The sequence below is a fragment of the Rhagoletis zephyria genome, unplaced genomic scaffold (assembly GCF_001687245.7).
Source record: "Rhagoletis zephyria isolate East Lansing unplaced genomic scaffold, Rhagoletis_zephyria_1.1 Rzeph_scaffold_03010, whole genome shotgun sequence".
Lineage (NCBI taxonomy): Eukaryota > Metazoa > Arthropoda > Insecta > Diptera > Tephritidae > Rhagoletis > Rhagoletis zephyria.
The window spans coordinates 36,266-64,261 of record NW_016160094.1 but is presented as its reverse complement, the minus strand read 5'-3'; the positions used below and the strand labels follow the sequence as shown (position 1 = coordinate 64,261).

Here is a 27,996-nt window from a genome sequence, read left to right as displayed (position 1 = left end):
TTGTTCAAACAAATTTGAAAAAATTAAAAATTACAATTCCTTTAATCTGTTCATATAACGTTTTTCTATATAATCAACAGTTTTGCCGGTAAAAATAAATGTATGAAGAAAATAAATATTTTTTGCCTAAAATATTAAATTTCATGACGTATGTCTCATTTTGTTCATAGGTTATGTGACTTTACGTGACACTTTTTTCCGTTTTGGATTTTTTATGAATAAAAAAAAAATTTTAATTTTTAGGCAAAAATAAAAATTATTAAGGCAGCTATGGCCTAATGGTTAGATGTCTCATTACCAGGTACTCCCGGGTGACCTGGCCTCCAGAGTAAAGCAAGCTCGTTATGTTTACCAATATAATTTATTCGAGACCTGTAACATTAATAATGTGCCGCCAGCAATTTCCGCCTCGCCCACTCAGTGTTATACCAACATCCATTTATTTCTAGTCTGCAGTTATGAAGACACAAAGTTAGCAATGCGCCTAGAGCACTATAAACCACTCAAAAAAATATTGTTAAATAATGAAGCTATCAAGCACCATTTTGCTTCTTTACTATCGAAATCAGATAAATTTTCGTTGACCTCCACTTACAACTTGTGGACCCCCAACGTAGACCCTCGGCGAGTATCCCGTGGACCCCTGGGATCACTGATTTATACTCACAACAAATTTTTTCAAAAGTCTTGCATTTTTCATTGTATCTTTGATACCATAGATATAACGGAGCATCAATCTACATTCGATGCGAATATGCTTTCTACCAAAACCTCATTATTTGAGGCATATTCACGCGCTCTTTTTAACCGACTTCCAAAAAAGGAGGAGGTTATCAGTTCGTCGGAATATTTTTTATTTTATTTTATTTTTTATGTATGTTACCGCATAACTTTGGACCAGAGCTGTTAAGTAATGATTATAAATTGTAATGATTACCGATTTAATTAATTATTTTTTTTCAATCTGCTAAATGATTAATTACCATTATTTCCACTTTTAAATTAATAATTACCGATTACCTTTAAAAGTAATCAAAAAATAATAGTATTTTTAGCCAATTGGAAGAAAAAAATCAAGAATAATCAAAAAAACTAATGCGACTATTTTTACAATAATTTTTTTTTTTATTATTTTTGATTATCTATAATTATGTAAATTATATTCTGTGAACATAAATATTCTTTCCTCTTTTAATACAACTTAAACAAAGTGCAAGAAACGATAATATTATAACAAAAAACTTAATACATATATAGATATTATCTACATAATATCTTACGTAATAACGTTTACTTATACAAACAAATATTAAACAAACATATTCATTGGAATTAAAAACTAGCATTCGCTTTTAATAATACCAAGTTTTCGAAAGAAAAGTCGGTTAAGGAATGGCGCCTGGGTTTATTTATAATTCCCGCATAAGAAAAAAGCCTTTCGACAGGGCCTGATGATGTTAATGGAGTATTGAATAGTATGACAGCTTCTTTTAATAATTCATAGTTTTTCCAAACTGCGGGAGTCTTTGAATCGCTTATATAACTGTAAAGTTAACTTTGAATAAGATTCCTTATGTCATTTTTATTAGGAGAAACTTGCTCAATACTCGAATCATCTTCATCATCTGAAATACAAAAACACTTTTGCATTAAACACAACTACGTATGTATGTTCAAGGAATTAATTTACCATCATCATCGAAATTAAAAAATTTAGATCGTTTTGATATAACTTTACTTTTAGGATTATTAATCTTAAAAGAAAGTCTTTGATTTTGTGTATATAAAAAAATTGTTTCAGCAACCCGTTTAATGATATGATCGTCAGTAATTTCCATGTTGGTTTTCCGCAGAACCTTGATCCAATTCGTTTTGACATCTGGAGATAGCACAGCTACAGTAATAGCAATGTTCGCTTCCGGAGTTAATATAAAATATGCACTAAATCTTTCCCGTAACTGCATCTCCAGCTTTCCAGCAAAAAAACTTAAATAGTTCTCCTTTTTGTTTCTAATTTTTATAAGCTTGTTGCTTACTGTCACGAGAACAGGAAGAAGATATCCATAAATAACATTATCTTCACCTAGAAGAAAATCCAATGCTTCTGCATAACACATTTGAATGATACTCTATATCCTCTAAAGATAAATTCGTCAGGCTAAGTCTATCGATTAATTCGTTTAATTGGTCTTTATGGCAAAGTAGTTTGAGAACGGAATCATACAGGGAATTCCAATGAGTTACAACAGGTACAAGCAATAAAGAACCTAATGATGATTTCGGCCATTTACATTTTTTTCCACAGATTGTTGCACTTTTCAAATGCCTACAATGATAAAATTTATCATTAATTGACGATTGGAAAACCCGTTACTAATGACAATTACCATTGTATGCCTGTCATATAGTGCTTTATCGCTTTTTAAAGTTTTGATGTAGTCAGTCGTAGCTAATAAATTTAGTGTGTAGCTGGAACATCTGTGGTGCCTCGGCAGAAAATAATCATTTTGAAATTTTGGTAGTAGGCAATTCTAACAGGTGGCAGCCCTCTTCAAAAGTATTTTCGAGCTTAATCCTTGTTAACTTTCCTTCGTCGGACATTGCGATACATATTTTAATTAACTGATGAATTAAGTGGAATTTGACTTTTCAAACATGTGACACATCACTTTGTTACGAAATAAAAGATCACAGACTTATTATTTTTGAAACGGAGTAAAATTTAATTTTAATGTTCGGTTTCGGCTTCGTTGTTCGGCCGAATATTGAATTGTACCTAATATTAGGCTTCGGCTTCGGCTTCGGCCAAAATTCCACCTTCGGTCGGACACTAGTATGCATGTATGTTAGATATGTATGTGTGTATTCCGTTGTATACAACGCAATAGTGTACATATTATATGTTTATGTATGCATTATGTTTATTATTATGGTTAATAGATTTTCTAAACATTGGACCTTCCTTGTTTTATACAGTCAAACTTTTTTCGGTCTTTGAATTATATGGAATTTTTTGGGGAAAAATTTTAAAAAGTGTAAGGAAAAGTGGGGATTTTATTTTTGTTGAGTGGCGATTTTCCAAAAAAAGTATGTAAAACCCCAATATAATTGCAGTTATGATATAGCATTTTCAGTTTAAATGAAACTTTTTTCAAATTAAATGAAACCTTTTTCAGGTTAAGCGAAACCTTTTTCAAATTAAATGAAACCTTTTTCATGTTAAGCGAAACCTTTTTCAAATTAAATGAAACCTTTTTCAGATTCAGTGAAACTTTATTCAAATTAAATGAAACTTTTTTCAGATTCAATGAAACTTTATTCAAACCAAATGAAACTTTTTTCAAATTAAATGAAACTTTATTCAAATTAAGTATTAAACTATTTTAAATTAAGAACAGGAAATCAACTTAACCTATTAAGAGCCGTTTGCACCATGTCTGGCTAACACTAAAGGCTCTGTTATGCATACTTGGCATTGCTTGAGAGTTGTCACATAAGGAATCTGTTAAATGAGCTTCGCGTGTAAGCTGTTACCCAACGCACAGCATTACATACGTAGAAGTCTGTTGGTTTTTGATTTCTACGTAAAAACACACACAAATACTCTCCCTTCTCACTCACTCGCTTAAGCGAAATGTAAACTTTGGCATTTGCATAACAATTGTCTAATTATTTTCTTTTAACTTAAACAAACCCTATGGATTAGAGCACAGTCTAATCACGGCAACATTCAACTTCGGTTCAAGAATAATTTTGACATGTCCCATTTCTCTTTTCCTTTTCACATCATCCTTTACATGTACTCCCGAAAACAGAGATATTTGAAGTTTTATAAAATGAATAAATTATATGATTTGCCTAGTTACCAAAACCACTCGAAAATCACAGCAAACCAACCAACCTACCAGAGCTTTATTTTAAGAAATGAAACCACCAATTTTGGTCCAATTGGACCGAAACGGCAACACTGTATTCAACATGCCTTGACCGTAAGGGAGAGCAACACGTAACAGCTAATTCAAAGTAATCCAAAAAAGAAGTTTCATTTCATTTGAATAAAGTTTCATTTAATTTGAAAAAAGTTTCATTTAATTTGAATAAAGTTTCATTGAATCTGAAAAAGGTCTCATTTAATTTGAATAAAGTTTCACTGAATCTGAAAAAGGTTTCATTTAATTTGAAAAAGGTTTCGCTTAACATGAAAAAGGTTTAATTTAATTTGAAAAAGGTTTCGCTTAATTTGAAAATGGTTTCATTTAAACTGAAAATGCTATAAAAACATTAAAAGGTGGGATCATTCTCTCAAATCGTCGGTCATGATTTTTTTGACGTTTGCAAACATTTTAAAATCATATAAAACTTCAAATAAAAAAAATTAAATCAAAAGTGAGATTGTGTATGTGAGCTCGAGTTCGGATTTTAAAATTATATTGCTGGCAAACGTCAGACTGCCTCTCAATGATCTCACCCTGTAATGTTTTTTATCATGGTGAAATAAATATAAGGTGATGTCACTTACATAACCTCACTTTTTCTGCATGCCAATTGCGGCCATGCATTTTAGGGTAGTAGAAAAAGGGTGAAAAGATTTGGATTATTTTTACTACTTTTCGAGTACTATTTCCAATACATACATATATCAGTGTACCCCACACCAGTTAAATGACGCTTTTTTCTGTAAACCATGTAATTAGTTTCATTTTTTCGCTCAAAAGAAATTATTATTACTTAATTTTTTTTNCTTAAGAGCATCATCAACATTAGATATGTATGTAACACAATCATGACACATAAATCTCAGAAAGGGGCAATTAACTAAGCCTTGCAGGCAGTACTCATCTATGGCTGCACACGCTTTTGTTTTATGGTAAACTCTACCGCACACACCCTTACAGCGAATACCACCATCCCCCCGTATGCCCTTGTGGCACCTGTCACACTCATCCATTGGGCTTAGTCACTGCAAGACAACTGCAGGCTCCGTTAATGTCAATATATTTTGTTTTTATTGCTGTCATCCACCACTTCACTGCGCTTTGGTTTGCCGTTTTGTTAATTTCGCGACAAGTAAACACGTATGCATGTATGCATGTATGTATTTATGAGATTTAATTTATTTCTTTTAAGAATGTTTATTAAAAATCACCTTTATTTTTTAACATTTATTTACATATGTAACCTTACGCTCAATTGTGTGTCATAATAGAGTTTTTTATGTTGATCACAATGTGAAAAATCCCTTTACTGCACCAGAGCACTCTCTAACACGACCGCCTAGCACGACGATCAACTACTAATATGCGTATGTGCGTACTTAGTTTTTAAATATCTTAACTTTAAAGGGAATTCTACTTCGACCTTTATTTTCGTTAACATTTTAAAATTACATTTCTGAATTCTATCAGTTAGAGCGTGTGTGAATCGGTAAAAAAGTTCGCGGCGAGTAAATTTTTTACACTACGAGGTGAATAAAATTTCAGTAGCTCATGAGGCTAGTGAAATTTTTGACAAATTCATAGAAAATTTTGACAATCGCAAAGATTGTTGATGTGTGTAATTTTTCGTTAAATAAAAGCTTAAATTGATGAATTGCAATCAACTATGGTAGATGTTTTCTTAAAATGTTAATTTCACTTTAATTTGTATTTTTATTCCACATAAATCTGCGGTTATCAAAAATTTACCGCTGTCAAAAAATATTTCACAGCAGATTGGCATAACTGTCTTACCATAGTAAAAATATTATTCAACAGCTTTCCCCATAGAACTTTGTTACCGATTCACACACGCCCTTATATTATAAAATAATTATGCGTTTAAATTGTTAGACCAAAGTGCATTATCGTAGCCATCCGAGGCACTGCTCCAATAATCTGTTGGATATGTATAGTATATATTTTACCAAAAATTTACTTACAAAATCACATTTATTGGAAATTATCGCTAAAATTTTCCAGTGAATTTGAAACGAAAAGTCAAAGCAAAAGCGAAACAAAGAAACCGCTATTACGTTTATACTTAAGTTATTTGCAAATAAAAATAATTTAAAAATACCTAACTCACTGTTTATTCGATGCTGAAAAATTATTTTTTAATATTGCCTGATTATAAAAAATCGAAAAAGATAATAAAGTTAAAAATGGTAATGTCTTGATTATTAAAAGACAATAAGATGACCATCGAAAAAGAAAATAAACCTAAGAATGGCGGCTTATCTGCAAATAGTACCACTAGTCAATACTTATTTGCGTGCTTTAGTTATGTATTTGCAAATAAAAAATGAACTCAGCGTTTATACGGCAAAGTTTACCATTTTGAAAATGATTATTTGCAAATAATAGGTACGTGCGTATAAACTTTTTTTACAAAATACTTTTTTCCCAAAATTGTCTGCTCCATTTTTTGTTCCATTTTCCCCAGAAATGAAATTGGAATGAATAGAGTAGGTATTACATTACAAATTCCCAAAATTACAACAACCTACGTACAAATGAGTCAACTCAAAATATAAAAACATTAGTACAGGCCTAAGAAGCGCAGTCATGTTGTTCTTGTAGCGGCTACAACAACCACGCCCAGGACGGTTGGTATCTCAGTCGTTGTCGTCAAGTTCCACTAACGGCAACCCTAGGAAGCGTGCAGCTTCTGTGGGGTTTGTCCACAGGGACAAGGCCGTTAGGGTTGTCGGGTTTTCCGGGCATGCGAAGAGATGTTTCGAGTCATGTGGAGTCTCTCCGCATGCCGGACACTCATTCGGCACATCCTCATTCAACCTACTCAGGTAGGAGTACAACCTGCTGCAGTAGCCGGAGCGAAGTTGTGCAAGTGGAAGCGCAGCCATCGCACCTGTTGCTGCCCCCGCTAATTTTCCATGGCAATTATTAATGTAAAAAGTCTCAGTCTTCTTATAATTGTATTAAATTGTATAAAAATACTCACCCGTGCAACTTCGCCATGATTTCTAAGGTTGGCAAAATTTGCTTGCATCGGCCTGCGTCGCTTGATACCACTTGCGAAATTTGCACTTCAATTCAACACTTTTACTAATATTTCACTTTTTCCTTATAGCAAACACTCACATCTGCAATATTTCGCACAAAACACTAAATTTGGAGCGATATTTCAGAAGAAATTAGTATTTTTCACAATTTTCTTACTCGCGGTAATGAAAAACAAGCACAACGGTTGAAATGGCGGCGGAAACTTGGTTGCCATAGCTTGCAAACTGACTTTATTTAAAAACGCCTCGTTAGAAAGTCTCCCCGCTAGAGGGCTGAGCGTTCTTTATTGCATATTTTTACCGGTAGGTGTTTACAACGTGAGAAAACAGCTGATAATGACAAAACCGCGAATGAAAAATATAAGCAAACGTTTACTAATTTAGTGGGGAAGAAAATAAACTAATTGATAAAAGTTCCTTTTAACTAACACTCCTAACCTTTTAAAGTTTAAAATTTAAACTAAAGCAAACAGAGGTAAAATGGCAAATATAACTGCAGCAGTTATTGCTAATCGGAACAAAAAGCATTTTCTGGGCGTACCCGCGCCACTTGGTTATGTTGCTGGTGTTGGTAGGGGGCAAGTATATTTTCTCCCTTAATACATAGAGTTGTTGAAACTCAATAAATAAAAAATGGTTTACAGCGCCACCGGTTTCACTACGCGTTCAGATATCGGTCCTGCCCGCGATGCCAACGATGTGTCTGATGATCGCCATGCACCACCCGCTGCAAAACGCAAGAAGAAAGAAGAAGAGGAGGAGGAAGATGAGGATTTGAACGACTCTAACTACGATGAATTTAGCGGCTACAGTGGCTCACTTTTCTCCAAAGATCCATACGACAAAGATGATGAAGAGGCTGATCAAATTTACGATTCCATAGACAAACGTATGGACGAGAAACGTAAGGAGTACCGAGATCGTCGTATGCGTGAAGATTTAGAGCGCTATCGTCAGGAGAGGTGTGTTATTTTTATGATTCTTTAAAAATGTTTTGTTAGCTCTTTTCACATTTTACAGGCCAAAAATTCAACAACAATTCTCCGATCTTAAACGCTCGCTGGCCAACGTCACCGCCGAGGAATGGTCAACTATACCTGAGGTAGGTGACAGTCGCAATCGCAAGCAGCGTAATCCACGTGCAGAGAAATTCACACCGCTTCCTGACAGCGTGCTGGCGCGTAATCTCGGTGGTGAAGCTACTTCAACAATCGATCCTTCATCTGGGCTTGCCTCAATGGTACCTGGTGTAGCCACGCCTGGCATGCTTACACCAACCGGCGATTTGGATTTACGCAAGATTGGCCAGGCGCGTAACACGCTCATGAATGTTAAGCTTTCGCAGGTTTCTGACTCTGTAACCGGTCAAACTGTTGTTGATCCGAAGGGCTATCTGACTGACCTGCAAAGCATGATACCCACTTACGGCGGTGACATAAATGATATCAAGAAAGCACGCCTCTTATTGAAAAGTGTTCGTGAAACGAACCCTAACCATCCACCTGCTTGGATTGCATCAGCACGTTTGGAAGAAGTAACTGGCAAAGTGCAAATGGCACGTAATCTTATAATGCGTGGTTGTGAGATCAATCCCCAATCGGAGGACTTGTGGTTAGAAGCAGCGCGTTTGCAGCCGCCAGACACAGCCAAGGCTGTGATTGCTCAGGCAGCGCGTCACATTCCTACTTCGGTGCGTATTTGGATAAAGGCTGCTGATTTGGAAACGGAGACAAAAGCAAAACGGCGCGTTTTTCGCAAAGCGCTCGAACACATTCCCAACTCGGTGCGGCTTTGGAAGGCTGCTGTTGAATTAGAGAATCCTGATGATGCGCGTATTTTACTCTCGCGTGCTGTCGAGTGCTGCAACACTAGCGTGGAGTTGTGGCTGGCGTTGGCACGTCTAGAAACCTATGAAAATGCACGTAAGGTACTGAATAAGGCGCGTGAGAATATACCAACGGATAGACAAATTTGGACAACTGCTGCAAAGCTGGAAGAAGCAAATGGAAATATACACATGGTGGAGAAAATTATCGATCGTTCATTGGCATCACTTACCGCAAATGGTGTGGAGATCAACCGCGAACAATGGTTCCAGGAGGCCATTGAAGCGGAGAAATCTGGCGCGGTGCACTGCTGCCAGGCCATAGTAAAAGCTGTAATTGGTGTAGGCGTGGAGGAGGAGGATCGCAAACAAACATGGATTGATGACGCTGAGTTCGTGAGTATCATGGTTTAAAATTTTTTTGGTTAAATGCTTATTGCATTTTTCGATAAACTTTTAGTGTATATAATATTCCTTTTTTCCACAGTGCGCAAAGGAGAATGCATTCGAGTGCGCACGTGCTGTCTATGCGTACGCGCTGCAGGTGTTCCCCTCAAAGAAGAGTATTTGGTTGCGTGCAGCTTACTTCGAGAAAAGTCATGGTACGCGCGAATCTCTGGAGGCGCTGCTTCAACGCGCCGTAGCACATTGTCCTAAATCTGAGGTGCTCTGGCTAATGGGCGCCAAATCCAAGTGGATGGCTGGTGATGTTCCCGCTGCGCGTGGCATACTCTCGTTAGCTTTTCAAGCGAATCCTAACTCTGAAGACATTTGGTTGGCTGCTGTCAAACTGGAGTCAGAGAATGCAGAATACGAGCGTGCACGCCGTTTGCTAGCTAAAGCACGTTCATCGGCGCCTACACCACGTGTTATGATGAAATCTGCACGCCTAGAATGGGCGCTCGACAATTTGGGAGATGCTTTGCGCCTGCTTGATGAGGCTGTAAAGGTATTCCCTGACTTTCCTAAACTATGGATGATGAAAGGACAAATCGAAGAACAAAAAAATCATTTGGATGAAGCGGCCGAGACCTACACTCAAGGTATTAAAAAGTGTCCAACATCTATACCGTTGTGGGCGCTTTCTGCTAAGCTTGAAGAACGCAAGGGCACACTTACTAAGGCGCGTTCAATACTAGAGCGTGGACGCTTACGGAATCCGAAGACTGCAATGCTATGGTTGGAAGCGATACGAATAGAATTGCGCGCCGGCTTAAAAGAAATCGCCAGCACAATGATGGCGCGTGCATTGCAGGAGTGCCCTAATTCAGGTGAGCTATGGGCTGAGGCGATCCACATGGAATCGAAGCCGCAGCGCAAAACGAAGTCAGTTGATGCGCTCAAAAAATGTGAACACGATCCCCATGTGCTGCTGGCTGTTTCAAAGTTGCTCTGGTCAGAACATAAATTCACTAAATGTCGCGACTGGTTCAATCGTACGGTAAATGTTAATGGAAATAATAGTAAATAATTTTTTTATTTTTAATTAAAAATAAACTTTTAAATTGTTGATAGGTTAAAATCGATCCCGATCTAGGCGATGCATGGGCATATTTTTACAAATTCGAGATGCTGCATGGTACGGAAGAGCAACAGAAGGAAGTCTTAGAGCGTTGTGTAACAGCTGAGCCGAAGCATGGCGAGGCCTGGTGCAGAGTGAGCAAACATATTAAAAATTGGTGCTTCAAGACACCAGAAATATTGAATGGCGTGGTTAAACAATTATCAATACCAGTATAAATTTTAATTTAAGAACTTGAAACTTTTAGAATTTATTGATTAAATCCATACGATGAAATTAAAAAGTGTATTCACAAATGCAAAACTAATACAAAAAATAATTAGTATAAAATTAATGCATTGAATATTAAAAGCGACTAGTCACTACATCCACTATCGCCTCACGCAACGTTTTCAACTTCTTGATTTTGGCAACTAATTTTTCGGCATCCAAACAATTTTCCGGCATACGTGCAGTTTGCTCAAAATCGCGTTTTGCATCGCGTAAGCGCTTATGAATTTCCTTTGGCTCGATTAAAACACGGCCGAACAACTCAAAGTCGTTTGAGAGCGCTGCAGACAATAACGCAGCATTTTCTTTGGAGAACTGGTAATTATAGCCAGTACCCTGCCGCTCATAAGGAGCACGCAGCAATAGCGTGTGAGTCGGTGAATGTTCAGGCTTATTCAAATCAAATTCTTGATTTGCATCCAACTCGCCTTCAGTTAGTGAGCATTCATTCAACTGTTGAAATAAATTGTAAGTTTTTACACAAAATGTACAATTGTGTTAACTAACATTTCGCATACACTCACCATTTGCCGCAGCTGGCGCGTTTGTTTGACCAGTATGAAATCTTTCCCTTCTTTCGGCTGGCGGTTAAAGCCTATACGCCGATTAGCTGGCATGCGTACGTAACCAGTCGAAGACCGCTCATATTCCGGTTGCAACTTTAGCAGCTCAAACATTTGCATTTGTGTAGCGGTCAGCTCATAGTTTTGTATTTTCGGCAGCACTTTTTGCAGAAAATGCTCACGTAGTTGCTCAGTTGAATAGTCAGTGAACTTTTCAGTATTATTCCAACTCGCTGTGTGGAAATCATTCCAAGTTTCTTCACGTTCGGCAAAAAGTAACCGACTGGAGGTTGTTACATACTGGATTAAAGCCTGGTCTAGCTCCGCTGTGTTTTCACTAATGTCGATTGATGCATTTACATCTGTTACTGGCGACTGACTGCCGTGAATATCATACATTTCTACGTCCAATGGATCCATTTTTAGTAATTTTATTAGGTTGTGGAATTTTGCAAATGACTGAAGACTGCTATTTCTTTTTAAACGCGCGGAATTTTTGACATCACAGAAAACGGAAACGTCAAATAAAGCAATCGTTGCTAAGTTATTTCCCTTTTTTTGAAATTCCGTGTTCCGAGGTTGCATTTTTGGAAGAGAAAAGTCCCAAACCTATCCGGGCGGGTAATGTGTAATATTGGACAGCAGATGTCGCCCAAGCCATTAGTACATACAGCTGTGTTCAAAAAAATATAAAGTGCCGCTGGATCGGTCCCGTCAAACAAGAAACCCAAGTGTTACACATAAAGGATGCATATAAAAGGTTAAAAAAGTAAATCCTACTGATATTATAAATGTGAAGTTTGTGAGTGAGTGTTTTTGTTTGTAGCTCTTTCACGCTAAAATCGCTGGAGGGATTTTAATGAAGTTTGGCACACTCATATGCTATGACCTTGATTAACATATAGGATATTTTTTGAAGGGAGTTGCCATTTTTTAAATAGTTAAAACCAACTATTTATCAAAGTTAGATAAAATAAATGTTACAATAGTGTGGGTGTCAAACAAAATCAGTTTAAAAGCGATTTCTTTCAAAAATATTTTTGAATAGATTTTTTCACATTTTCATAAACTTAAAATCATTTAATTAACTATTTAAATCACATATTTTAGTATGGGTACCAAATGGGAAAGGTTTAAGACAAATTTATTTCTAAATATGTTTAAAGAGGGTTGCCCTTGTTAAGAAATTCAAATGCAATAATCTTAAAAGATTAAACGAAAAGTTGAAGGTAAAAGTGGATTAACATACAGGATACTTTTATGGGTTCTATAAAATAAAGTACATTTCGTGTCCATAATTGACGTTGATTATAGGGACAGGACAAATACCAAACTACGGAAATCATGGCAATACCGCAGTGCTTTTCTCCCACACTTCAACTTGTCCCAAACTGAATTTGCACCGTTTTCTCTATTATGTTGACGTAGAATGTACAGTCTGGAAGAAGATTAATCCAATTTGAGGTGATTAGGTAATACTAAGACTCGATATCCTGTACTATTTCATTAAGCTTTTTAGAACGTTTTATTCATACCTCAGCATCTTGCATCATGAAATATGATGTCATTATAAAGAATTTCACTTTAAAATAACTTTCAGTTCAAGCTCATAGATCTACTAAATTATTTGAAAGTTTTAGCTCATTCGTAATCACTTATGTGAAACCCAAGGAGGCAAACCCAAAGTGGCCCATACAGACAGTCGCTTAGAATGCTGTTTTGCCCTGACTACCAAAAGTTTTTTGCTGTTTCAATTATTAGTAGATGTTGAATAATAAGGATAGAGTATCCAACTATTTTTTTGGGGGTTTTTGTACATTTTGCCTTGATTTCTTGGCATAATTATGACTTCTCGCTCACTAGTAAACAGATGCGTTATTCTTCCCAATCGCAAAAGGGGGTACCATATTTTTAGTAATTTTACACTGAAAAATAGTCAAATTACTTAAAAACATCTAACAATGGACAAGTTTTTATTCCCTTAAAATGTTAGAGCTTCTTAACTGAAGCACTACTATTTTTTGAACAGCTGGTTTTTGGTGCATATAGACAAATGTATCATAAAATGGCAAAATGAAAAAAAAATGTATTTGTCAATGTGATTGTGGCCTATTAACATTTTATTTTTAATATTTTTATTGAGAAAGAAGTCTGATGAGGAGATGTGGTGATCTCCGAAATAGTTGCTATAACTTCTACCGCTTAGACTTTGTTGCTTATCAATTTTTCCTAATAAACAATCGTGGTACAAAGCTCAATAAAAATATTAAAAATGAAAAAAAATGTTATTTTTTTTTTATTTTCCTGTAGACAAGTGGAATAAAATAAAATGACATAAAAAAGTTAATAAATGTAGTGAGAAAAAGGAAATAATAAAAAAATGTTAAATAAAATAATATGTATAATAGTAAAAGTATGCATCTAGTGCAAACGGTGGGATTTAAAGTTGTGTTCTCTAATTTCCAGACATCCGACGGCCGGTACAGTAGGGTAAAAGCAAAGACAGGCCACACTGATAAAAGACGGTAACTTAGAAATTAGGGATGGTAAGGTAACACTGATACAAAAAGTGTAATATTTGAGGGCCGATGTCGCCTCAGCTTGTAAAGTTTGTGTGTAGGAAATATTTTATTTTATATTTTTAACATATTTGTGTTTTCTTTTAATATTTTACGAACTTGTACTTTACTTGTATTTTAATTGTTTTTTAATTTTTCAGGATTTTTAAAAATTAGTTTTGCATGAAGGAATTAAAACATGAAATTTAATATAAGAAAAAATAAACATGTAAATAAGAAATTTTAATTAAAAGTAAATTATGGAAAAAATTAGTAAGGAAAGAGTAAAATGAATTAATAAAACAAAAATAATTTGTTAAAATAAAAACAAATAATTAAATAACATTAAAATAGAAAATTATGCACCTAGGGCAGCCACTGGGATTTGAACTCGTGTCTTCTAGGTCATAGACATTTACCAAACGTAGCAGGCGGGTAAAATCCGAACACGCGACACTAAAAAGAGTGAATGCAAAATTAGTGCGGAATTGGCAACCCTGGTCCCATGAGCGTGATTTTTAACAGCAGATGTCGCAAGTGCCAGCATTACCTTATATTTCATTGGCTAAAGTAAACATTTAGCCAAAATACTAAATAGCGTACAAAATCATGCTTAAAAATAAGTCGAAAAGGCTTTTTTTATTAAAAACTCAAGAAACTAAACTAATAAAGAGCCGCAGCAAACTTTCAATTAGACAACTTTTTCTTGGCATACAAAATCACTCATAGCATCAACAGCGCCATCTATTATATAAATCAAACAGCTTTTGTATATTTTAGCAACAAGCAACTCATGTATGTGATTAATTTGCCGTTACCTCGACTGGAAGGTTGGCATCTTCTGTAATCACGCTTCTGTGAGGTCGGATTGTGGAATGGCCTGAGGCCGGGAGTTCTGTGTGGTGGGCCAGTTCATGTTGACGGAACGTCCGCACTAAGCCTGCCATCAATATGGGTGCCATGGAGGAGTCCAAGGTATTCAGGTTGGCTAAGGAGGGATGTACCGGGCCAGGGGTGAAAACCAGCAGCCAAGAGTTCCCGTGGTAGGCAGTAGTGGGATAGCGTACCGGAGTGAAATGCCACTGCCAGCCCGGCCAATATGGTTAGACCGCAATCTTTTGCAGAATTTTTTTATTTTTATTTAAAATAAATTTATTTCTTTTCTGCGATTCTTTTTGCAGTTATTTTTTATTTTTATTTAAAATTAACTTTTTCTTTTTTACCACAATTCTTATTTGATTTAAATTTTTTCTTAAATTTAATTTTTTCTTCCTTTTAAATTTTTTTTCGCAGCGTTAGCGTGAAAATTTCCTATTAAATTCTCGGGGAAAAAATTTTATTTTAAATTGTTTTTAATTAATTTATTTTTTTACTTTAGCTTTTTGCACTTTTTATTTCCATTTAACTTTTTCTTAAATTTCCATTTTTTTTTAATCTTTTATTTTTAAGGCCTCAAGAAAAACAAAAAGTTCATATAAAATGACGCACAAGAAATAGAAAAGAAACTTTCTTCTATCAAAATTTCTTAAAGCAATATGAAAAAAAATTCTCGTTTAAATATTTCTTCAAGAAAGTTTACAGGCCAATATGGTTAGACCGCAATCTTTTGCACATTTTTTTTATTTTTCTTTAAAATAAATTTATTTCTTTTCTGCAGTTCTTATTTGCAGTTATTTTTTATTTTTATTTATAGTTAATTTTTCTTACTAATCTGATCTATTTTTGCAGCGTTAGCGTGAAAATTTCCTGCTATGAATTTTCCGGGCAAAAAATTTGTTTGAAATTGTTTTTTTTTTAATTAATTTATTTTGTTACTTTCGTTTTTTGCACATTTTTTATTTCAATTTAATTTTTTTCTTAAATTTCCATTTTTTTATTTTCACCTTTTCTTTCGGAATATTTTTAAACCAAATTTTTTTTCTGAAAACCACATCTTTTATTTTTATTTTGTTAACTTTTGCAGCCTTAAGGCCTCAAGAAAAGAAACTTTCTTCTATCAAAATTTCTTAAAGAAATATGCAGCTTTCAAGAAAAAAATGCTCGTATAAATATTTCTTCAAGAAAGTTTACAGCGACAGCGAAGTATTTCTTTCAAGCAACAAAAATAATTGAAAACATTTCTTCTGATTTTTCTTGAAAACTGCCCGTTAGCTAGAAAAAATTCCTACTATGAAATTCCCGGCCTAAATCTCATCTAAAATTTCCAATTTTTAATTTTATTGTGCATTTTTATTTTGTTTTGTTTAATTAAAATCTGAGTTTTTCTTCTGCCACGGGTGGAACAAAACAAAATTAACCCGTTTTTTGGAGCAGATTTTACGGAAACCCTGCGATTTTATTTAACTTTTCTGTGTGAACTTTATGTCTTATAATAAAACAAAGAACCACGAATACAAACAAAGCAAAAACTACAACAAAAATTATTGCTTTATTAAAAAAAAAAATATAAGAAGCCAAGTAGGGGTTCAATTCACTCACATTTTATCTTAGGATAGTGCCTTTTGTATAAAACAAAACGCCAAACACCGTCTGCCAAAAAAATTATCAAAAATCAACGCGATTTGCTAGCGTCATGAAATTTTCATTTTCACCTACTTAAATTGAATGGGCTACCTTTTTTTTTGAATGCATGCCTAGAATTTTTCTAAAAAGTCTGAATAAAAAGTTTAAAATTTTTGGGTGTAATTGTTAAAATTTGTTGAAGTTTATAATTTTTGTACGAAGTTTTAAATGTGGATTTATGTCGTTCTGGTTATGTAATGTGCTGGACTTTTATAAAAAAATGTTTATGTTTATAACATTAAATAAACAAAAGAAAAACCAAAACTGGGCAAAATGTCACTTAACTTCATCAGCTGACCACAAGGGTATATAGATAATGGGCGTGTCCGCGCTTCCCCCCACAATTTCAAAATATGTAGTACTATCTAAAATTAAATCTATTTTTAAATAAACTGACAGCTCATTTCTTGCAATCGCATACAAGTTTTCTTAAATACAGCCATGAATTTATACTGTTTATGTAAATTTCCAATTTTTCATTTTGTTCCTCGATTTTACATTTTTAATTGGTTTAAGTTTATTTATTTTATTCAAATTCTTTTTACTTCATTTTTTTTAGTTTCCAGTTTTTCTTAAATTTCCAGTTTTTTAATTTAATTTAACTTAAATTTCGAAATAAGCAAAATGTGAAATATGTGAAATGTAAAATTTTTCATAAATTTCCAAATTTTTATTTATTTTGGTTATTGGTTTTTGTGGAATTTAATTTTACATTTTTTAATTTTATGCTGAAAAATTTCCTAAATCTGCGAGTCTTATGTCAAAATAAAATAAAATTATTTTTTTAAATACCCAATGAATTCATCGACAACGCCGTTGTTTGCTTCCCTTCGCTTCTTATTATGGTGTATTCTCTTCGCCAAATTCCAAGCATAGTTTGTAGCGATTTCAATTAGAAAGCAAATCGCGCTAAGCAACATTCCAAATCCGAAAATACCCAACGCGTAGCGACACTCTGTGATACCGATCGAAACAAAACCGCCAACGCCGCCCTCACACTTGGGCTTTTGAGGAAACCACTTGAGCTCTTCACGATTCATCAAACCCACTTCGCGTTGCCAACGCAATCTACAGCCGCGTAAGGGTCAGAAAAAAATGGTGTACTTAGAAAATATATGTAGAAAATAATTTGAAATAACGCACTGCCTGCGGAAAAGTTCCTTATATGGAAAATTCTTCCTTGTCGGTATGGCGATCATTGGTAGCTGAAAGGGCTCGAGCTCCTTGAGTCCACACTTCTCTGGCTCGCTAAATGTGTTGCTGATAATTTGGTAGCCAGCCTGCAGTTCTACTTGGTAGGCGAAGAGTCCTGTGCGCATTTTTTCCATACCAACTGTGGGACGCATAAAAATATTATCACCCTTTGGTGCAATTTTCTTGTGGTACAAGTGATTTGTGACAGGATCAGTAGATTCCTAAAATCAGAGAAATGTTATCGAATGAAAGAAATACGTTTTATAACTCCGATTTAACACACATTGAAGTAAATTTTATTATAAACAGTATCCTGCACTCCAATCTCTAACGGTGATTGCGCTAAATCGCTCAAAGTTTGTATTGCCTCCGAAGGAGATTGCAGCAATGCAACAATATTCGCCGAAAATGATGTGTACAAGAAGAGCGTTGACACAAATGTTGTAAAAACGATGACACGCGCTGATCGATTGAAGATATTCGCATAGAAACCCTGCTGACACATCGCGCCCCAAACGAAGACCACACAATCGAGTATGCCAATCTCATGCGACTCCGGTGAGTACAATAGCTCTACCATGAATATGCCTATGGTGAAGATCATTAACAGCAGTATGGATATCCAAACATCGCGTGCGAAAGGCATGGCAAAGATGTTAGCCACTGCGGATAGAGGCGGTTGGCGGAACATTATGCCAGCGCGTATGCGAAAAGTTTCCGCTACAAAGTCAACTAATGCAATGCGATCTAGACGCATGAAAATGGCCATTTGTCCAAAATCGAGTTCGTAGCGTTGGAAGCGACCCATGAGGCCATCGAAGGAGCCGTTCGGTTGGTGCCAGCCATAATTGTCCACCTGATGGGTGTTGAAGCTAAAGAAAATTGGAGAAAGAAGTATTAGAAATGAAGCAGCTTAATAAAACCGAGACTACAAGAAATTTTACTCCACCACAATGGGGAAGAAGAAAAATAACTAATATGGAAACATAAAGCAAAATGAAGATTTTGCCGTGATTATCAAAGATAGAAAAAACGGAAGAAAAACGAATCAAGCGAAGAAGAAAGGTAATGATAAAATAGAAAAAAAAAATTATACAAAATTTGGAAATAAAAAGGGAGCAGAAGAAGCGTCTAAACTAATCCCACATGATCTTACAAGAATAAATCGAAAAAATCATAAGCTGGCAACAAATTATTGCCCCGTGAAATATGCAACGCCAGGAGTTGCACAATTCTTCATAGCTGAATTGCTGAATATTTTAACTGCATTACCAACGTACCTAGAATCGCGGTGACAAGAACTGGTAACATTTTTTGGTAATACAATTTTCCGGTTACAAAATCTTCGGTAACGTGCAGAATAGACCTGTTAGAGAGGATTAAAACACTCCTTTATGGCATAGACAGACGGCAACTTTAATCCGAATTAAAGGCGCAGTTGGTCGGTTCCAAATTTTACCCTGGCAGACGACAGTGAATTGCGGATTAAGCGCGCCGCGAGTTCGTAGTTTCGAATCGCACGGCCAGTAAAATTTAAATTTGAACTTTTTAGTTGCCTCAATTATTGCTTTTATTTTTTAAACGTAAGTACAAAGGTTTTATCATTTCTTTAATAAAATTAAACTCGAAAAAATAAAATTAACTTAAAATAATTATGTGAAATAACTAAAACAAAAAAAAAATTACTAAATAGAATACTTCTACTAGTTATTATATTACTAGCTCTATTACTATTAGATAGCTTATGATATGGATTGAAAAATAGGCTTAATGCTTTCCCGGACAGAACCAAATTTAGCACACTTACTGCAGGCTAAAAAAAATGCGAGATAGGGTTGGGGCAACTTTCCAAAATTTTTCTTCTTGCTGAAAGGGGTGCTGGCAGCAAACTTTACGTTTGTAAGTATAAATTTAGATGATGCTCATGAAATGTTTATATTTCAATTTCACAATTGAATCAGAAACCTAAGGGCCGTTTAACTGCCTGCTAAAAATAACCGGTGTTTTGACTGATAGTCAAATTTTTCGCTCACAGGCCATCGATAAAAAGTCCAAGAAAACCAGCCGGCCGTAAATTTTTAGCAGGCAGTCGATAAGATGGCACTAATGTTGTTTAAATTTAAATTAGCTGATCAAATATTACCAGCTGCAATTGTCACGGAAACACTAGCTTTTTATAAAAATCATGAATATTTTTGTCAGTTTCAAAGGCATTCAGTAGCGCATTTTAAGTTAATTGCGCACCCTGTATTGGTTACAGTAGAAAATTGAAAGTTAGTATAGATATTAAAAACCAAGGGGTGCCCCGTTTTCTACGATGACATTTCTTCCGCCCATACAAAATTTGGCCCACTCTAATAGTCATAGGCTGAAAATAATTTCGATATATCAAGGAGCGTGGCGCCTCCCATACAAATTGAAATTTTCATACTGCGTAAATATCTCTGGAAGTATTTGTGGGATTGATTTTTTTATAGTTACTACGTATCTCTGGTGAACTTGGTGTCGGGATAAATAAAATCAATTCCATACTCATGGAAGAAAATTACGGTAATTAGATAAGAGGGCTTGGCAGCTCCTTTATATGCCGAGTTTTTTTTTTTGCTAAATATCTCTGGAAGTGTTCGTGGTAGAATACTGCAGCTGAGTTAGTTCATATCTCTGAAAGGCTATAGATAGAGAAAAGTTGGAGTCATTGGAAAAGGTTCCGCTGTAGCACCTATAAATGTGTGAAGTATTTAGAATTTTAACTACAGTACTGAGATGTGGTATTTTATTAATGCTAAGGGGAGCGAACCCGGTTGCTCCTGTGTTCTAGTTCACAGTTCTGACAACTCGGCTACTAATATTTACGCCAAAGTGTTTGCCTGCTTTCCTTTTTATTACCAATAGACAACAGCTGACCGGTTTGGTTATTGCCATAAAAAGTCCCCCATTCATTTCAATAATTTAATCTAGGACTGAATCCGGATCCACTGCAGTTAACTCCAGAGATAATTCTTAATTGACGAGTTGATACGGATCAACGCTCTGCCGTCTGCCTATGCTTTTAGCGCACATAGCCATTATGGCTGAGCTGAGAGATGAACCTATCATTTGCTTGTAAATTTATTTCTCAGCTTCTCTCAGCTCAGACATGAGCGCTCCATACACGCGTCCAGTTATGATTGATTTCTTTGGCCGAAGTAAAGCTTTGCTAATTCAGCTACCTTAGTTGTTCTCGAATTGGAAAATATTGCAGATAATCTGTAGGGTAATTCATATATACCCCGAAACCACGTAAACCTCTTAATCTTACTTAATTTTGTATGAAAAACTGGTTTATTTACGGGATTTACGCGGTTATGAGGCATATGCGCGTTTTAATGAATACCCATTGTATGACTTTAGAAGTTAGAAGGGATTTATTTGGCCTGTTAGGCAAATTTTGAAGTTGTGTATGCAAGCCAGAGTAATTTTTCTCAAAAAAATACAAAAAAGGTGTTAAAGTACAAGTATTTCTCTTTGAAATGGCGTTGAGTTTGCTCAAATATCTTTTTGCTTCGCTGAGATATTACAATTTTAAGATTAAAAAATTCCCAAAAATCTACGGTATTTTGTAGCTGCACGAAACTTGCGTTTTATACTACTTTAATTTAGTGGGCTATAAAACTGCGTACATCAAATTATTCTAAAAATGCTGAGTAAAAAGTTTGAAATTTGGGCAAATTTTGTTTGCATTTTTATAATTCTTGTACAAAGTTTGGAATGCGCATTTAAATGCAGTTAATTATATGTGAAGTAAGGTAGGCTTTTATAAAAAAATTTAAGTATTAAATAAAGAAAAGAAATATATACTAAACTGGTTGAAATAAGACGCTTCTTTTATGTCTGCCACTAGTAATATGAACTTCTTTCAGCCACACAATACATACGTTGACTTAAGTTTATTTTGCACCGAGCTTTTTTCGACATGCCTTAAGTTACTTTATCAGATATGCAAACGCTAAAGTATTGTCAAATGCGTATACATTTAATTATTCTGCCTTATCCTGAGTTTCACATGAAAAAAAAATTCACCCGAAAATTTATCCGCCCATAGTAAAACCATGGAAACCAAGAGTGAAAAGTGAACCGGTTCGGGGAAAATGAAACTCATTATAAGGCTGATTGTCTTTTGTTTTGTTACTAATGAAATATTTTACAACTTAAATAATAAAGTAGGTTTCAAACCCATTTATTTATTACTTATTATGTGGTACAGCTTCTCAAACTATATTGATACAATTTGTTCATGTTAAGTTGTTGGAAAATAATAAATATCTAAATCCCGGGACTAATCCCGGGATTGTATGAATAATGTCCCGAAAATCCCGGGAACGCAAAAATCCAAAAAAATTAACATTCCTAATCTGAGAATCAGATCCGGGCCCGATTGCCGGCAGACTAGTGTGATCGAGTGCCGTAATCTGAAAGTGAAAATTTGAATCGAGCAGCCGTTCTATCACGCATGCCGCGCCTCAGGCCTAGGTTTCGTTTTAAACAACCGTTAATTCACACGACAATGTGCCTCGGCCCCGAGATAAATGCTTCAGTGATTAAATTCTTCATGCCTTCATTTAACATCTCCGAAACTTACCGCATATTTAATTTGTTGGCCAACTCGATGGTGAGCCGGTTGTTTACTTTCGAAATAGTGTCGATATGCCGCAATGATATATCCTCGATATTCGTAAACAAATCGGGAAAGGCAATAACAAGTCCCGTTTTAAAGGTGATACCCTCCAAGTTTTGGCGATAGGAAATGGCTGAACCAAATTTTTGAAGCGCCTCCAATAAATCGTTGACATCGCGCATTTGTGGCACACCCATTTTAGCATATTTCAAACGCTTTTCTGCGGCAACTTTATACACATCGAGCATCGCGAAGGATTGCGTTGCTGGCTGCCGCACCATAACCCGCACCTCACCATCAGGTGGCAGAAATATTTCCTCATCATCGAGTAGTGTAATATGTGCCTCATCAGCGGTGAGTAGCAACCAAAAGCGATTTGTGGTGAAGTAGTTGTTTTCGGAGGCAGCGGACCAGCGTAGCACATTAAGCGCACAGGCGTTGGCGAATTCCAATAACAGAATACCGGATTTATAGGTGAATGGCGGCAGATGCAAACGCAATGGACGACGTGTACTATTATCGCTTCGAAATGTGCGCGGTGGACCAAATGCAGCAGAGCCTTCAGTGGTTGGACCGTTCGTAGTAGCCTTAGTTAGTATGTTGGACCCATAGAGCCGCCAAATTTGCTCGCTGTCGTCATAGTCCTGGCCATTGAAAATACGCGTTGGAAATCCATTGGCAATAAATTCGAATAACAGAGACTTCAAGTTTTGATACCCAGCGGGAGTGACTGCAATGATGGAAGTAACGAAAGTAGTTTTTTTTTTTATGTCGCATCCAATGCATTTGTATTCATGTTTGTTTTCGATTCAAAATACTAGAATGAAAATTTATGACCGCCAAGCGTTCGATGGCTCAGCTATTGCTTTACGAGCGCGCTTCTTACATATGTACACATTTCTCCCGCGCCATTATTTTCCATGCTTACCAACATCCTCTGGACAGACAACCAACAGTATATTGTGTACTCCATGCCAGCGAAAATATTCCATGAAAATATGCGCGTCGTATTTTAGCGTGGCGGCATCGGCTGTAGATCGTTCTTCCGCTGTTAAATTGGCCGGGCGTGTTGCGCTTGCCAATTCAAGGGCCGTTGCTTGGTGAGGAGCGGCGGCGATTGAAAATATGTAGTAAATTAGTAGCATGAAAAGCCTTTTGAAATTCAACAGCTCCATATTCGTTCTACCAGTTGCAAGTGTTGCAGTATTCGCGTGCGCTTTTTATTCGTTTTATTTTCTCTTCGAATCACTGACCCATTTTAAGGGCCTAGTTTATGCGATTATGGCCACCAGGTCGTGCAGTTGTTGCATTTTATAGCGCTTCAGATGCAGGTAGATCCTTTGTGGGCGCTTAAAATTTGTGTATATGTATTGGTTAATGCTTCTTCTCTTGCGTTTTTCATAGTACGTTCTTGAGCTTATTATTCCAATTATAAAATGTTATACAAAATTGGACGTGTTGAGTCGCTCGTTAAAGGAAATTGCAGGCAATTTTGTGGAAAATTAGAGTATGTAATTTATGTGTAAAAACTGCGTATATTCTTTAACCCCTTCAGAACCAAGGCAAACATGTTTCTCAAATAGCTCTATACTCGTAAGAATATTGTGTGCACTTGGCGGTTTTTGTTTTTATCGTTTATAACTTTATCTTAAAATTTTAGGAAAAATATTAAAAAAGTACCAAAGATTGGTAAATACATACATAATATTTTCACCATTTTTTTTTTTTATAAAATATTTTTTCAGGCATTCCAGGAAAAATACTTAAAAAATATATGATAAATGTTTACCATTTTTTTACCATTTATTAGAAAAAATTATTTTCTGAAAATTTTAAAGGCGTTCAGCTTTAAGTATGAACTTTTATATCTTTGGAAATACTACAATATAACCTATTAAGAAAGTTTTAAATTAAACCAATTATAATTTGTCTTTTCAACGTCGGATTGTCTTTCCATTTCTCTTCTTCCTTCGTTTGACATTGAATATTTAATTGAAACTACATAGAAGATACCAGATCTTTTTGTATGACGAAAGATATGCAAGTATATATATTATTTTTGGAAGCCATGTGCTTTTTGATAATTGATTGATATCGGGACCTACCTCTGGAAAATTTCGAGAATTTTCGAATTGCGATTGAATATTTAGTGTCGCGCCCATCGCTAGTGCGAACCTCTCAATCACCACGCACATACATATGTTACGAATTAGATCGTTTATGAATGAAATACTAATTTATATCCCGATAACTATATAAACAAAAACTATCGATATCAATTTTTCATTGACGACAAATACTTAAAAATCGATAAACATGTGATATCAATAACAATGTTGATAAAAACTAATATAATGCCAGTTTCATCGTTAAATTGACGAACATGTGCTGATCAGTATAAAGTAAATAAATTTATCGATAATTCCGATAAACGTGTAAAGTTAAATAAATAAGTTTATCGATAAATCAGACAAACATATACAAATGTTTGTGTATTGATAACGATATTGTCAAAAATGCCATAATAATAATCTCCGATAAATTTATCGATTAATACTTACAACAAATTTTTTCAAAAATCTTGCATTTTTCATTCTATCCTTGATACCATAGATATAATGTAGCATCAATCTACATTCGATGCGAATATACTTTCCACCAAAACCTCGGTATTTGAGGCATATTCACGCTCTCTTCTTCAACGACTTGCAAAAGGAGGAGGTTATCAGTTCGTCGGAATATTTTTATTTTTTATTTTTATGTTTGTTAACGCATAAGTTTGGACCACGTCAACCGATTTCGATAATTCTTTTTGCATCGGAAAAGTAGTGTCTCAGCGGTGGTCCCATGCTAATTTTATCCGACCATTGGATCATGAAATATATATATGTAAATATATTTTTTTATATGAGAATTGAAGTCGGTTTTGTTTTTTGCTTAAAAATTACTGGTTTAATTTTATTTTTATTCATTTAATAAAAAGTTGTTTTTTTCTCATTGATTTTGCAACCAAGAATAAAAACTACGCTCTTTTCAAAACTTTCATTCTCGCATATGAAAACCATAAACAAGAAAATAATTTGAAAAAATAAAAAATAAATCAAACCTATCAGCCAACAACTAAAGTTTTTACCCATTTTGGCACATGTAACATGCAATTTTCCACTGTCAAAACTGCACGCAAACACCAATCAACGGTAACAATAACAATCGAACAATCTGTGTGTGCATTTCAAAATATTTTCTTAAAATTTTTCTTTTTTTTCTGCATATTTCCTTATTTTTTTCAGTGCCACAGTTGCACAGAGCTTTAGCCAGCCATAACGCTTCGGTCGTCTGGCAGGATGCCAATTGCAAACTTATTTGTTTTTGCAAGTAGTAAGTCTTCAGTGAAGAGTAAGTAGCATGCACATGTTGCAATGTGCGCAAGTGATTGCAAAGCGGAAAAAGTGAAAAATTGCAAAAGCGCGTGCGATTGGAAAACTGGAAACTAACTATGTATGTATGTAGTTGGCAGACTTAATTGACAGCAAGACTTTTCGCACTCAACTATAAGGAAATAATGGAAACATAATTAAGAACAGATTAAGACAAATTCAATTGAATGCGAGTGAAAGATTGTTGGCAAATGTGAAAAATTAGTTTATTAAAGAGTTTGTAATTAAAATTGGTTTAATAAGATTTAATATTGCTAAGGTATAGATATATGTACATAAAGTAAGTTGAAGTGATAGCGAAAGCGTATGATCTACAGCATATCAATACTTTTGCGCTTTTTACTGTTTAAAATTTTGTAATATTTCTTAATTTAATTTTTTTTTTCGCATGCGCTTCGCTTTGCTTTCAATTCCACTTGTAACGCAGTGATGCTCAATACTTACCATCACATTCAAACAATGCTTGTCTCCAATTCAATATCCCAAAATAAAGCGCTGCAGTGCATAAAAATTGATATTTATTTTTCATTTTCCTTAGACCAAAAATACATATTTTCGAATTTCTTGATAACAAATATTTATGTCTATTCGTGCAATATGCCATTCCTTATGTTTACAATGCGTGCCTTCACCGCGGCATTTCGATTGCCATATGTTGCGCCATGAAGTTGCCACAAAGGACTAATATTTCTAGACATACTGACATTTTTACATAAGGACACTTATATGAAAAGTATTTGTACAGCTTCCTAAGGTGGTGTTTTGCTTCATAAAAAAAAAACAAAACGAAGGCAATTTCAAATCGGCAACTGACTGTTTGTTTTTGCCGCTGCATTACTTGATTTGAGCAGCAAGGATTGCTTGTAAATATGAGTATTAAATTATGGTTTTTTACTAGGTATCATTACGTAGCTTTAAAATTAGATAGTGGAGCGCAGAAGCTTTTGTCTTTTCAATGAAAAAATAGTGTACTAAAATAGGATAAAGACAAGTAATTTGAAGAGTGATAAAAAAGGACATACCATCGCTTTAGCTCAAGGTTAAGAGAATACAAATAGGAACATGAATATGAATATAGGTACGAAAATGGTAATGCATATAAATAAGAATATGAATAGGATTATTGAATATGAATAGGAATAAGATATTGAATATGGACTTGAATGCGAATAGATATGCGAATATTAAAATTAATATGAAGAAGCATATGAATATGAATATACATACGGATATGTATATAAAAATTAATTTGAACATGAATATTAATATAAATATGATAACGAATATGATCACATATGAATAGGAAATTGAATATTAATAAGAACATGAATATAGCTTTGGATACGTGATGTGCATCGAAAAGATATTGATTATGAACACGAATATAAAATTGAATACGAATATGGCTATAAATATGTATATGAATATGAATGTGTGTATGGATATGAATATACATATGTATGGATATGAATATGTTTTATCGACATGAATATGAATGTGAAAATAAATGTAATTGGGAAAATAATGCATCCGCAATGCGAATTACGATATATAATATTGTTATTCATATCGATAAAATATTATCGATTATTATAAAAGATTTGAGCGATTGATAGTAATGATCAAAGCGTAATAAAACAATGCCCATGCACAAATATATTAAGAAAATATCGATTAATTGCACGATATCGATAAATTAATCGATAAATGTATCGAAAACGATAACGAATATGTTTATTTACTATTTGAAAAAGTGAATAGATTACAATTATAATTTGTTTCATGACTTACGTATTTCACTTTACTGCCATATAAAAGAAATCGATTGCTTCATGGAAAGATCTACAGAGTAAGGGAAATGTTATTTTAGGTTTTGGCTGGTTAGGCTTCTGAAGGCAGTGAACTTCTTCACGTATGGATTGAAACTGGACGAAGGTGAAGGGGTCTTCTGTCCAGAGGATTCCATCAGTACTGAGTTCACGCTGCCAAACTGCTGTAGTGTATTTCAGACGAAGGTGGCTGGTATAAAGTATCCCACCGTCACTTCTCAAGAGAGCGCTGACAGTCAAGGAGGTGAACATTAATTCTGATAGCCAAGCGGCTATCAGGGACTTAAGTGCGTTGGAGATGCGCTCTAATTTGTTTGATGAATGTCTGCCCTCTCAATCCCTCAGTTGCGTCGGAATACATCTGTATTAGGCTCTTTTGGGTTACGAGTCAAAGCGACACAGCGGGAAACTGTGTGGCTGACGAATTGGCTGGGAAAGGTACTCTTGAAACGTTATCGCCGGATAAAGAGTGACTGGCTGTGCGATTGATCACTTTTGGTACACTCTTGGCTAAATGGCGATTGCAAGGTTCTTGTGGGCGAGGTTGGGCCGGGTCGAGGGCACTTCTTACACTTAAAAATT

At 35.0% G+C, this 27,996-nt stretch overlaps 3 protein-coding genes across 3 annotated transcripts; 1 reads left to right on the top strand and 2 right to left on the bottom strand.

The window, feature by feature from the left end:
• Positions 1–7,336: 7,336 nt before the first annotated feature.
• Prp6 (pre-mRNA processing factor 6) lies at positions 7,337–10,635 on the top strand. Its single transcript, XM_017623001.1, has 5 exons — positions 7,337–7,578; positions 7,645–7,962; positions 8,021–9,221; positions 9,313–10,266; positions 10,341–10,635. The coding sequence occupies exons 1-5, from the start codon at positions 7,481–7,483 to the stop codon at positions 10,563–10,565; spliced, it is 2,796 nt and encodes a 931-aa protein (XP_017478490.1). The 5' UTR covers positions 7,337–7,480; the 3' UTR covers positions 10,566–10,635.
• A 6-nt stretch (positions 10,636–10,641) lies between these two features.
• On the bottom strand, positions 10,642–11,600 carry LOC108368208 (uncharacterized). Its single transcript, XM_017623002.1, has 2 exons — positions 11,142–11,600; positions 10,642–11,070 (listed from the first exon to the last, which is right to left on the bottom strand). The coding sequence occupies exons 1-2, from the start codon at positions 11,598–11,600 to the stop codon at positions 10,693–10,695; spliced, it is 837 nt and encodes a 278-aa protein (XP_017478491.1). The 3' UTR covers positions 10,642–10,692.
• A 5,476-nt stretch (positions 11,601–17,076) lies between these two features.
• On the bottom strand, positions 17,077–23,323 carry Ir75d (Ionotropic receptor 75d). The gene is made up of 5 exons (XM_017623004.1): positions 23,077–23,323; positions 22,113–22,878; positions 17,778–18,366; positions 17,444–17,715; positions 17,077–17,368 (listed from the first exon to the last, which is right to left on the bottom strand). The coding sequence occupies exons 1-5, from the start codon at positions 23,321–23,323 to the stop codon at positions 17,077–17,079; spliced, it is 2,166 nt and encodes a 721-aa protein (XP_017478493.1).
• Positions 23,324–27,996: the final 4,673 nt, after the last annotated feature.